The sequence below is a fragment of the Panthera tigris genome, chromosome D4, assembly GCF_018350195.1.
Source record: "Panthera tigris isolate Pti1 chromosome D4, P.tigris_Pti1_mat1.1, whole genome shotgun sequence".
In the NCBI taxonomy this organism is placed as follows: Eukaryota; Metazoa; Chordata; class Mammalia; order Carnivora; family Felidae; genus Panthera; species Panthera tigris.
Window position 1 is genome coordinate 58772195 of NC_056672.1, and position 13472 is coordinate 58785666.

The window sequence follows — 13472 nt, forward strand, 5'->3', positions numbered from 1 at the left end:
GGGGCTATATGTAGGAGTGGCCTTGGTGGGTCTTATGATGTTCAATGTTTAGTCTTTTGAGGAACTTCCAGATGATATCAAGGCTCCATTTTCTCCACATCTTTGTCAACACTTGACCTGTCTTTTTGGTTATGGCCATCCTAGTGGGTATAAAAAGTGGTATCTCCTTGAGGTTTTGATTTGCATTTCCATAATGGCTAATGATGTTAAATATCTTTTCACATACTTACCCATTGTTGGTATATCTTTGGAGAATGTCCATGTAAATTGTTCATCCACTTTTCATTATTTTTCTTTTTTGTTTGCGTTTATAAGAATTCTTTATTCTAGCTGCAAGGTTCTTATCAAATATATGATTTGCAAATCTTTTCTCCCACAGTGTGGGTTTTTTCACTTTCTTAATTGGGCCCTTTGAAACACAAAAGTTTTTAATTTTGATGAAGTTCAGTTTATCTGCATATTCATTGTCCCTTATGCTTTTGGTATCCTATCCAGGTCACAAAGATTTACTCCTATATTTTCTCCTAAGAGTGACACAGTTTTAGCTCTTATATTTAGGTCTTATGATCCAGTGTGAGTCAATTTTTGTTTATATGAGGGAGAAATTACAAGCTTTTATGGCTTAAAGTTTTCCTTGTGTTTTCCTATTTTGTTATCCAATTTTTAAAATTTATTTGTGGGGCGCCTGGGTGGCTCAGTCGGTTAAGCGTCCGACTTCGGCTCAGGTCACAATCTCGCGGTCCGTGAGTTCAAGCCCCGCGTCAGGCTCTGGGCAGATGGCTCAGAGCCTGGAGCCTGTTTCCGATTCTGTGTCTCCCTCTCTCTCTGCCCCTCCCCCGTTCATGCTCTGTCTCTCTCTGTCTCAAAAATAAATAAACGTTAAAAAAATAAAATAAAAAAATAAAATTTATTTGTATTTATGTGTGACTGAGGGCCTGAATATTGCATTTGATTTAAATATAAAGACTGGCAATTCAGTTATTGGAAAATTTTAAGTATGTTTGGACTGATATGCTCTCTAAATATGAAATACACACTGGATTTCGAAGGCTTAATCTGAAAAAGAATGTAAAATATCTCATCGATTTTATTGTTGTTGGTTACATGTTGGAAGTGATAGTATTTCGGATATATTGGGTTAAACAAAAAATATGTCAAACTTCGTTTTACCTGTTTTTTTCCACCATTTCTCATGAGGCTGTTAGAAACCTTACGTTTTACATATGTGACTTGCATTATATCCCACTTGGCCAGCACTGTACTGGGAGCTATACTACAGAGCCTTTGAAGAAGGGGGCCCCGATTTGGAACCCCCTTCCCAGTTGTGTGATTTTAAGTAAAAGTCTCTCAAAGGAAGATTCAGTCTCCTTATCCATAAAATAGGGATGATAATTACACCCACCCCACAGGTTTGTTGGGAAGGTTAGGTGAGTGAGCTGTTAAAATGTTGGGTCACTCCCGGGTACTTGCTTAATAAATATTATTAATGATTATCACCATTGCTGTTACTGCTACTTGTACCATCACCAATTTATCAAGTTTTTTTTTAATTCTGGAAGAATTTTTGACTGATATATTAAATCTATATTTTTGTTTAGAACTTAATATTTTTATTTTTTGTTAAAATTTTTTTAATGTTTATTTTTGAGAGAGAGACAGAGCATGAGTGGGGGAGGGGCAGAGAGCGAGGGAGACACAGAACCCGAAGCAGGCTCCAGGCTCTGAGCTGTCAGCACAGAGCCTGCCCTACACGGAGCTCAAACCCACAAACTATGAGATCATGACCTGAGCTGAAGTCAGACACTTAACTGATAGAGCCTTACAGGAGCCCCAGTATTTTTATTTTTTAATATTTAGTCTTCCCAACCAGGAATCCAGCATAACTTTAACCCAATCCTTGTGTCTTCCTTCAATACGTCAGCTAATTAAGAATACCTAGCACCTAGGGGCACCTGGCTGGCTCAACTGGTGGAGCGTGCAACTCTTGATCTTGGGGTTGTGGGCTTGAGCCCCACGTTGGGTCATAGAAATTACTCAGAAATAAAATCTTTTTTAAAAAAAGAATACCTAACACCTAATATACATCCAGCTAATCTGTTTTAATGAGTTATTGAGTGCTTTTTGAGGCTGTGTTTTTTATCCTGCAACTCCACTCACCTTACTTTTTTAGCACCAGCAGCTCTCTTTGTTGATCATTTTGTAGGTATCATCATCTGTTTAAAAACAAGTGGTGCCTTCCATTTCCTGTGCTTATTATGCTTCTAACTGTTTTTCCTTCTCTGATAATGATCACATGCAATTTTCCCCCCGCAGCATTTAATGGGAGTAGTGTCTAGGGTATCCTTCCTGTTGCTTTTTTAAAAGCATGTAAATGTTGATTTTTGGCTCTCAGTATAGTATATTATTATTTGGAAAGGCCCTTTCATAGCTTTAAAGGTTTTTTTTTTTTTTTTTTAATCGGGAATAACTATGGGCTTTATTCACTATACATTTATTCACTATACATTTCCAGTTTTCTGTTTCTTCCCTGTCGTTAGGTCTGTCTGCTGGCACTTCTCAGTGTTACCCATGTGCTTGCCTAGAAGAAATCCCCTCTTTGCTTCTAAGCTGTGGGGGGTCAGGTCATCATCTGTTCAGACAGCCTGAATCAGCTCAAAGCTGGGGTCTGAGGAGCTCCTTGGTGAATAATGTGCATGAGGCTTTGTACTTGGGGTTGTCACATGCATTTTGGTACCCTGAAGCCATTTTGTTATATTTCCTGATCCTTGTTGAAGTTTGAGATCATTATAAATGACAGGTGATTTTCAGATAAGCGACGTCCTGTTGCATTAGACAGAGTTTCTGACAGTGTTTGGTAAATGGAGGAGAATAAATGATAGGGCTTAGCTGCAGAGCCCTGGGGGGACTGTTACTCCTCCACATTTCTGTTGTTTATTAATAATAATAAGCACCTCATCCCGTCACCATTTGACCTTCCTCAGAACGGACCACTGACTCTCAAAGGGGAAAAAATCATTTGCCTCAGACATAGGAGAAATAGCTTGTGACTTGGTTTGTGGTTTTGAGAGAGACAAAGCACAGCTTTCAACTCACCTGCTTTTAGACGTATAGAAAACATACATGTTTTTAAAGATTACTGTAGAGGGAGTCTGAAGACCAGCTGGCATTTCCTACTGGAATCCTCACAGTTTACAAATTTGAAAGGGAAGTGAAATTCATCTTAAAGCGACAAAGGAAACAAAATCACCAAAGAAACAATCCATCCATGCAGTTAGTCAGCATCAGACATCCAGACTGAACGGCTCCTCGATCTTGTTCACGGTCGCTGTTTTTCCTCTTCTGTACCTCTGCTGAAGCACTGCCTCCTTCCTGGAATGCCTGTCCATGCATCCAGGCATCCACCCACGCAGCAGCGGCCATTGAACATCTTCTGTGTGCTGGGATCTGGGTTGCGTACATAGACCCTCAGCATCTCTCAAGGTGCAGCTCCAATGCCCCCTCTTGTGGGTAGCGAATGCTTTCCTGATCCCCTCCTCCTCAAAGTTAAAACTGCTCTCCCCTTCTCTGAGTGCCCATAGCATGTCATGACTTCTCTTTTAGAGGCTGCTGCTGTTCCACTGGGTGTTTTTATCCCCTGGTGTTTGTGCCTGATCTCTGTCACGAGGAGAGTTGGGGTGTGCTCAGCTTTGCATCTTCCTCTTCCAGGATGCCTAGGGCTGTCCCAGTTTGTGACCACCACCTAGAATCCACCCCCTCTTTTTTTTTTTTTTTTTTTTTTTTAAATTGTAAAACTCTTTCTCTTCCAGGGCTAAAGTTGCTGTAGCCGATGGGCCTCCCGGGATCTCAATCCAGACCCTCACCCCTATGAAACACACAGTAAAAATAGACAAAGACGCCCTCCTCCAGGACTATGGATTCCACATTTCCGAGAGCCTACCCCTCACAGTCGTGGCTGTCACAGCAGGTAGGGGCTGACTGGGAAACAAGAAAGGAGTTTGACTTCTGGGGGTGGGGGTGGGGGTGGGGGGCGGAGAAGTAGTCCTGGATCTCGTCCCATCTCTCTGTCCTAGAATGTAATTTCGAAAATGCTACCCCAGGAAGTTAGAAAGGGCACATCTAATTCTGACCTAATTCTGTCTAGAGCCTTGTACCTTCCTTTGGTGTGGGGAGGGAGGAAGCCGCAAGTGCACTTGCTGATCTGAACCCCAGGCTCCTGCTGGCCTCAGCCAGGGTTTTGCCCACCCATGGCTCCCTGGCCAGTCTCAGGGCAGTGACAGTATTTGGATCCGCTGGCTCTTCTCTCTGAAACCCTGCATGCTCCAAGCTGGGGAGAGTTTCTGGCCAGAGAGTAATAGAAATTATTGATTTGTTTTCACCTGAGTCTTTGTAAAATATAGGCTGTATCAGGGTGAAGAAGAACAGGCTGAAAATGTCTAGTGTTTGTTTTCATACATCAGCTATGTATTGATGTGAGATCTGGGTCTAGTTAAAATCTAATTTTGGTTTACGTATACACGCACATGTGCGCGAATGCACACACACACACACACACACACACACATCACAGAGTTTTTTAGAGGTGAATGTAATAGATTCACTTGCCAGCCCTGTTGATTCAGGGGGTTTCTGCTAGTTTTTTTCCCAGGACAGTCTCCTAATATCCCTTGAAGGTGATGGGTGTTAGGTATATTATCTACATTTTGTAAATAGGGAAACAGACTCATGTGAGCCCAAAGCTGGCTGAGGGGTTTGGAGGCTCGGGGAATGAGCTGGTGCCCTGGGGACTGGATCAGCCTGCCATTCAGTTGTGCTGCTGTGACACCTGGGGTCTGGGCCCTCCTGGCATGAACACCAATTACTTCTTCTCTGTCCAACAGGAGGTTCTGCTCACGGCAAGCTTTTCCCTGGTGATCAGATCCTCCAAATGAACAACGAGCCTGCCGAAAGTCTTTCCTGTGAACGAGCAGCCGATATACTGAGGTACTAAATTGCCTCCATTATCCCCAGAGTTACACAGATGATCACAGAGCAAAGATGGGTGACAGGACAGGAATGACATAATTGATCTCCTCGTGGTTTTAATAGGGACCAGGCTCCTTTAAAGTGGCAGTAGCTGCCTCATTTTAGAATTCGGTTACACCGTGCTCCCCTTCATCTGCCTAGAGAAGTGACAGAGGGACACAGGGTGCTGTATTTATGACCCCCCTGCTATGCTAGACACTGTGCCAGCCACTGCGGGGAAGGTAGTTATGAATAACACGTGGACGCTACCCAGTAAGGATTTCTAGGGTTGCTGTGACATATGCCAAAAATCGAACCAAATTGACGCTAAACCTGTCAGTTCTTCTTTAATCCTTTTGATAAATATTCTTACATGCCCTTGGACACACAGCCTGGTTGGCATATATGTAGTCTCACTGACCTGGCAGCTGCCGCCTTCTCCCTGGTGGCGTTGTGACCTGCATCACTTCCTGCCTGGACCGTGATCTCTCTCAGAGCAGGTGCACGGTGACTGCTCAGTTGAACGAGCGAAGATAGTTAGCACCAATTGCTGACCCCGGTTTTAAGACAGAGGAACGTAAGTGACAGAAGAGGAGAGGGCTCACGGACATTTCATAGGCACCTACGGGCTTTGTCTTTCAAATTTTTCGACACTGTTTTGATGACTTTAATATAAATACTAGAAATGAGAAATAGAGTTCCATGAAAGCCAACTTGAAGATAGTTAGGTAATGCCTCTTTTGTGAGTGGGGTGGTTTTCATTTCCCAAGGAATATCATGTACAGCACACACTGAATAATAGGTAATAGTCAGAGTAAGAGTAAAAATCAGAGTAAGAGAAAATGAAAATACAGGAAGCACACAGTCTCACTGTGGAGAGACAGGCATACACAGCTTAAGATTTATAGAGAATCCATCAAAGTTGTAGAAAATAGAAGCCTTTCAACCAAGGCCAATATTGCTTCAGGATGACCAGAGAATAAATTGAGTGGGTGGGCAGCCTCAGGAAAGGATTTGATGATTTCATTCCAGAATATGACATATGGTTATGGAAATCATGAAGTGTGCTTTCCCAGTTATTGGGTGATTTTCTCAAAGATGATCAATGCCAGCAAATTAAGTTTAGATTTTCAGTGATACTAATATTTCTGCCAGGCTAGATCAGACTGTGACTAACAAGCCAAATTATTGTCAAACTAAAGTGGTAGACTGGCATTTGGGTGGTTAGGTAACATTGAACGCAGTCTGTTTACTGAGCACTTTCTCTGGGCAAAGAGCCTGGTGGGGCAAAGGGTTGCTCCCCAGACACCTGCAGGCTGGTAGTGCGGAAGTGCCTCACGCTCACCCCTGTGAGGTTGAGGGCAGACAGTGGGTCAAGAGGAGCACAGGAAAGGGGTTGTAAAAGCTACAGATTCCTCCAACTGGGGGGGAAGTGGCGGTCTGAGAAAACAGAGGAGTCCAGAAGTAATTCAGCTGTACCTTTAATGCTGGGTAGAATTTGGCCTCGAAAGGTGGATGGAGGTGGAGGTCAATCCAGGCAAAGGAGTGATAAGCAGAAACCGCTGGGTGAGGAGTGGGGGCGGGGATGCTGAACAGGTCAGTTTGCCTAAGACACCAGATGCCTAAAGGAAGCTTTTGGGAAGCAAGGCCCACATGGTGGAGGGTCTCCAACGCTGACACAGCAAGTTCAGGTGTTCCTCTTTTCCTGGAAGGGTGAGCCCTCGAAGACCTCTCAGCAGGAAGGTTACTTGAGCCATCTGTGCTCTCTGCCATACACTGCATGGGGGGATCCCAGGACTGCTTTTTTTTTTTATCTTAGTTCCCAGTGTCATTGCCACTTATAAAGGGAAAAATCCAAGCAAAACACTGGCACAACAAAACCTCTCTAATCCCTCCAAATATCTGTGAGGCCTGAATGTCCTTTTGAGAGCACTTGGACCTTGGTTCATTGTAGATTATCTCGGGAAAGGCCTGCTCTTATGGAAAATGGAAATGAGGCAATCCCCAGACACAGCTGCAGGTTGATTTTACCCATTTGAGGAAGGAACACACCAGCAGCAATTGGCCTAAATGCTCATATTGCAAGAAGTCAAATGAAATTATTTTGCAAATGGCTTCTCTATGTAGCAATGGCAAAGAAAAAGGAAAATATGGATTGATTTCCAGTTCTCTCCTCTAATACAAGATGGAAGTTAGGCCGTTGTCTGGTTGACTTTTATCATTTTTGGAATCTAAGACATAATAACAAGACAGAAATGTATAGTATCTTGATATGTGATTCGGCTCATTACACTGACCTTGTGTGCCCAAGCACCACAAACTGATTGGCTTTTATCTGATTTATGTGAAATACACATTCATTCATGCATTCAATCTTAGTGAAATGTTTAGCCTAAGTTGTTTGAAAAAACAACCTGAGTTATGTGTGTTATTGCTATGTTTTCTCTTAAAAGTTTTTTTTTTGACATAAACCTAGCTAATGGTCATACCAACTATACGAGTTCCCCATCATATAGACTAAATTAAACCTAAGTGACTTAATTAAGTGGCTGTAGATATAGACTAGATGGCAGAGGTGGAAATTTGAAGATTCCCTCAAGGTGGGAGGGGTATTCTGGGACAGCTTCAGTTCGTTTGCAGAACATTGCTTTTCTCAACGTCTTTCTCAGGGTTGCTGAGCCAAAGATGCTGAGGCAAAAGAGGCTGGTTTATAATTCTGCCAATCTTTTTGACCTTGGTGTGAGCGCGTGTACACACACACATGCACACACACATACACACACACACACACACAGCACCCAGAATGAGGAAATGTTTTATCTTTCTTTATTTTTTTTTTCAGGGAAGCTGAAGACTCTCTTTCAATCACAGTTGTTCGCTGCACATCGGTAAATCTCTTGCTACATCACGTTAGTTTTATTCTTTTCATCCCCAAGATCCCAACCCACAGTGGGATATCCTTCAGAGAATGAATAGGGAAGGCAATGGCAGAAGGGACAGTGGCCAGGCAGTGGGCAGGCAGGCACTCAACGTTGCCCGAAGACAGCCAATGCATCAGTGTTGTGGAGGAAACAGATATGGGTCCAGGTTTCCAGAACTTGTGGTCCAGCTAAGGAGACAGATCCATGATTACACAAAGTGGGATGATGATAAGTGTACCAAACGACAAGTTTCAAGATAAGTGTAGTGTGTTGCAACTTTGGGCAAGTCATTAAGTTTCAGTTGGCATTTTTGTAAAACAGTGGTGATGACAATAATTGTCTTCTTTCTCTAATGCATTGTTATGAGGACAAGTGAGGTGTTGGATATGAAAGTGTGTCATCAGCTCTGAAGCTCATCACAAGACAAGGGGTGGCATAGACAATGGACTGGGAGGAAGTGGCAATCCTAAACACCAGAGGCCAAGGAGCCCTTTATCTGTGACAGGAAAAAGTATATAATCAAGTCATAAGAGGAAGAACTACCAAGGAGGAAAAGTTGACAGAAAACTCTCATCCGGAGTGACTTCAATATATACCTCTTAGCCTTGGCCACATAAAGACAAAAAAATAAATAGGGGCATGGGGAATTTCAATAAGCATTTAATAATCTAACCTAATTGACCACATACTATGATATCAAAGAAATTCAATAAATTACCCAAATAACAAACTATATATCTCTTCCAAATATAAAAAAATAGGAATTAATAACTATCAACTTAATTAAAACTATCCAGCCATTCAGAAATATGAATGCAGTCTCCCAAGTCAAGCAGAAAAGCAAAACTATACCATTCTAGACTAGTTAGGAGAAAAAAAAATTTTTGTTTATTTATTTTTGAGAGAGAGAGAGAGAGAGAGCACGAACTGGGGGAGGGACGGAGAGAGAGAGGGAGACACAGAATCCAGTGCAGCCTCCAGGCTCCAAACTGTCAGCACAGAGCCCGACACGGGGCTCACACCCATGAACTGGGAGATCATGACCTGAGCTGAAGTTGGATGCTCAACCGTCTGAGCCACCCAGGCACCCCAGTTAGGAGAAAATTTAAAACTATAAGTCTGCTTTTAACAATTTATGTGCAGTTTAAACTATACTCGGGGTAAAATTTATGGCCTTAGGTGATTTTATGATTTAATAAGGAAATTGGTCAGTTGAAAATTCAGTGAAAGAAGTTGGAAGAAACAACTAATAAAACAAACATAAAGCAGAATAAAGAAAACAACAAAAATCTAAATGATGCTTTGGAAAACAAAAATTGTAAATTTGATAAGTAAATCCAAGAGCTAGTTTGTTAAGGAAAAAAAATAAGAAAATAGGAAAACTTTAAGGAAAAGAAATAGATGGGCCCAATGTGAAGAAAAGTAGAATATTTTGAAGAATGTAAAAAAAATTTTTTTAACATAAAAAGAGATACATACCATGTTCTTTGATGGGAAGACTATTATGAATACCTTGGTTATTCTCATATTAATGTATATTCTTTTTTATATAATAAATAGTATGTATGTATGTATTTATAAATTTCTTTCCAAGTTAGCATAGAGTGCAATAATGATTTCAGGAGTAGAATCCAGTGATTCATCCCCTATGTATAACACCTAGTGCTCATCCCAGCAAGTGTCCTCTTTTTTTTTTTAATTTTTTTTCTTTAATTTTAATTTTTTTTTTATAATTTACATCCAAATTAGCATATAGTGCAACAATGATTTCAGGAGTAGATTCCTTAATACCCCTTACCCATTTAGCTCATCCCCCCTCCCACAACTCTTCCAGTAACCCTCAGTTTGCTCTCTATATTTGTGAGTCTCTTCTGTTTTGTCCCCCTCCCTGTTTTTATATTATTTTTGTTTCCCTTCCCTTATGTTCCTCTGTTTTGTCTCTTAAAGTCCTCATATGAGTGAAGTCATATGATTTTTGTCTTTCTCTGACTAATTTCACTTAGCATAATACCCTCCAGTTCCATCCACGTAGTTGCAAATGGCAAGATTTCATTCTTTTTGGTTGCTGAGTAATACTCCATTGTATATATATACCACATCTTCTTTGCCCATTCATCCATCGATGGACATTTGGGCTCTTTCCATACTTTGGCTATTGTTGATAGTGCTGCTATAAACATGGGGGTGCATGTCCCTTCAAAACAGCACACCTGTATCCCGTGGATAAATGCCTAGTAGTGCAATTGCTGGGCCGTAGGGTAGTTCTATTTTTAGTTTTTTGAGGAAACTCCATACTGTTTTCCAGAGTGGCTGCACCAGCTTTCATTCCCATCTCATATTAATGTATATTCTTAATGTGAATTCAAACTCCCCGTGGGACTTGTACTTGGATTTTGACAGTTTATCAAAGTGAGACACATCAAGAAGATCTTTTTATAGATGCAAGAAAAGCATTTGACAAAATATAGCATCCTTTCTTGATAAAAACCCTCAAGAAAGTAGGTACAGAAGTAACATACCTGAACATTATAAAGTCATATATGAAAGGCCCACAGCTAATATTATCCTCAATGGGGAAAAACTGAGAACTTTTCCCCTAAGGCCAGGAACATGACAGGGAAGTCAACTCTCATCACTGTTCTTCAACATAGTACTGGAAGTCCTAACCTCAGCAATCAGACAACAAAAAGAAATAAAAGGCATCCATATTGGCAAAGAAGAAGTCAAACTTTCACTCTTCACAGATGACATGATACTCTACATGCAAAACCCAAAAGATTCTACCAGAAACCGCTAGAACCGATACATGAATTCAGCAAAGTTGCAGAATCGGTTGCATTTCCATACTGAAGTAGCAGAAAGAGAAATCAAGGAATCAATTCCATTTACAATTGCACTAAAAACTGTAAAATACCTAGGAATAAACCTATTCAAAGAGGTAAAATATCTATACACTGAAAACTATAGAAAGTTTATGAAATAAACTGAAGAAGACACAAAGAAAAACATTTCCATGCTCATGGATTGGAAGAACAAATATTGTTAAAATGTCGATACTACCCAAAGTAATTTACACATTCAATGCAATTCCTATCAAAATAACACCAGCATTCTTCACAGAGCTAGAACAAACAATCCCAAAATTTGTATGGAACCAGAAAAGACCCCAAATAGCCAATGCAATCTTGGAAAAGAAAACCAAAGCAGGAGGCATCACAATTCTGGACTTTAAGCTGTATTACAAAGCTGTAATCATCAAGACAGTATGGTACAGGGACAAAAACAAACACATAGATTAATGGAACAGAATAAAGAACCCAGAAATGGACTTATAAATGTATGGCACATTTTTGACAAAGCAGGAAAGAGTACCCAATGGAAAAAAAGACAATCTCTTTAACAAATGGTGCTGGGAAAACTGGACAGCAACATGCAAAAGAATGAAACTTGACCACTTTCTTACACCATACAGAAAAATAAATTCAAAATGAATGAAAGACCTAGATGTGAGATAGGAAACCATCAAAATCCTAGGGGAGAACACAGGCAGCAACCTCTTTGACCTCAGTAGTAACAATTTCTTACTAGACACGTCTCCAGAGGCAAGGGAAACAAAACCAAAAATGAACTGTTGGTATCTCATCAAGATAAAAACCTTCTGCACAACGAAGAAAACAATCAGTAAAACTAAAAGGCAACTGACAGAATGGGAAAATATATTTGCAAATGACATATCAGATAAAGAGTATCCAAAATCTATAAAGAACTTATTAAACTCAACATCCAGAAAACAATCCAGTGAAGAAATGGACAGAAGACATGAAAAGACACTTTTCCAAAGAAGACATCCAGATGGCTAACAGACACATGAAAAGATGCTCAACATCACCCATCGTCAGAGAAATACAGATCAAAACCACAACGAGATACTACCTCACACCTGTCAGAATGGTGAAAATTAACAACTCAGGAAACAATAGATGTTGGCGAGGATGCAGAGAAAGGGGAACCCTTTTGTACTGTTGGTGGGAATGTGAACTCGTGCAGCCACTCTGGAGACAGTGTGGAGGTTCCTCAAAAAGTTCAAAATAAAACTACCCTATGACCCAGCACTTGCACTACTAGCTATTTTTCCAAAGGATACAAAAATGCTGATTCGAAGGGACACATGCACCCCAGTGTTCATAGCAGCAGTATCAACAATAGCCAAATTATGGAAAGAACCCAAATATCCATTGACTAATGAATGGATAAAGAAGATGTGGTATAGGGGGCACCTGGATGACTCAGTTGGTTAAGCATCCGACTCTTGATTTCAGCTCAGGTCATGACCTCACAGTTCATGAGTTTGAGCCCTGTGTCTGGCTCCATGCTGTCAGCATGGACCCTGCTTTGGATCCTCCCTCTCCCTCTCCCTCTCTCTCTCACAAAATAAATAAATTAACTTAAGGGGCACCTGGGTGGCTCAGTTGGTTGAGCATCTGACTTTGGCTCAGGTCATGATCTTACTAGTTCATGAGTTTGAGCCTGCATCAGGCTCTGTGCTGACAGCTTGGAGCCTGTTTCAGATTCTGTGTTTCCCTCTCTCTCTGCCCCTCCCCTGCTCACACTCTGTCTGTCTCTCTCTCAAAAATGAATAAACATTAAATAAATAAATAAACTTAAAAAGATGTGTGTGTGACTGTGTGTGTGTATACACACACACACTCATACATACACACAATGGAATACCACTCAGCAATCAAAAAGAATGAAATATTTCCATTTGCAACAACATGGATAGAACTAGAGTGTATTTATGCTAAGCAAAATAAGTCCATCAGAGAAAGACAAGTATCATATGATTTCACTCATGTGGAATTTAAGATGAACATAGGGGAAGAGAAGGAAAAATAAGATAAAAACAGAGAGGGAGGCAAACCATAAAAGACTCTTAAATTACAGAGAACAAACTGAAGGCTGCTGGAGGGGAATGAGTGCGGGGGGGGGGGGGGTGAGCTAAATGAGTGATGGGTATTAAGGAGGGCACTTATTGGGATGAGCCCGGGGTGTTATATGTAAGTGATGAATCACTGGGTTCTACTCTTGAAACTAATACTACACTGTATGCTAACTAATCTGAATCTAAATAAATAAATATCTTTAAAAAAAAAGTAATGAGGATGGCCTTGATGTACCAGATTTTAAAACTAATAAAGCTAAAATAATTAAACAAGATATTGATAAAATGTTGAACATGTCAGTGTAATCCAATAGAAAGTCCTAGAATAGGTATTGATATAAGAATTTAGTATGTGGTAAATATGGCATCCCAAATCAGTGGGAGAAAAGATGATCATTCATGAAATCAAGCTAAGACGTTTCCTTAAGCATTTGAAAAAAAATAAAGTCTCATGTCACATCATTTGATGTAATAATAATTAAATATAAAAACACAGAAATGTAGACAATATGGTTGGGTGTCTATCTGGTCGTAGGTTGTGGAAAGAATTCCTAAGTATATGGGGAGTGGGAGGAAGCACAATGGAACAAGCAGCTATTTGATTATGT

The 13472-nt window shown here is 40.6% G+C and overlaps 1 protein-coding gene across 2 annotated transcripts in view; it reads left to right on the plus strand.

Annotated features, from left to right (window-relative positions):
- FRMPD1 (FERM and PDZ domain containing 1) overlaps positions 1–13472 on the plus strand; it is an 88391-nt gene that overhangs the window by 46621 nt on the left and 28298 nt on the right. For both annotated transcript variants that reach the window (XM_042965255.1, XM_042965256.1), the window contains exons 3-5: positions 3807–3964; positions 4878–4980; positions 7844–7889. In XM_042965255.1, the coding sequence (XP_042821189.1) occupies positions 3807–3964; positions 4878–4980; positions 7844–7889 (307 nt within the window). The remainder of the gene's footprint in view (positions 1–3806; positions 3965–4877; positions 4981–7843; positions 7890–13472) is intronic.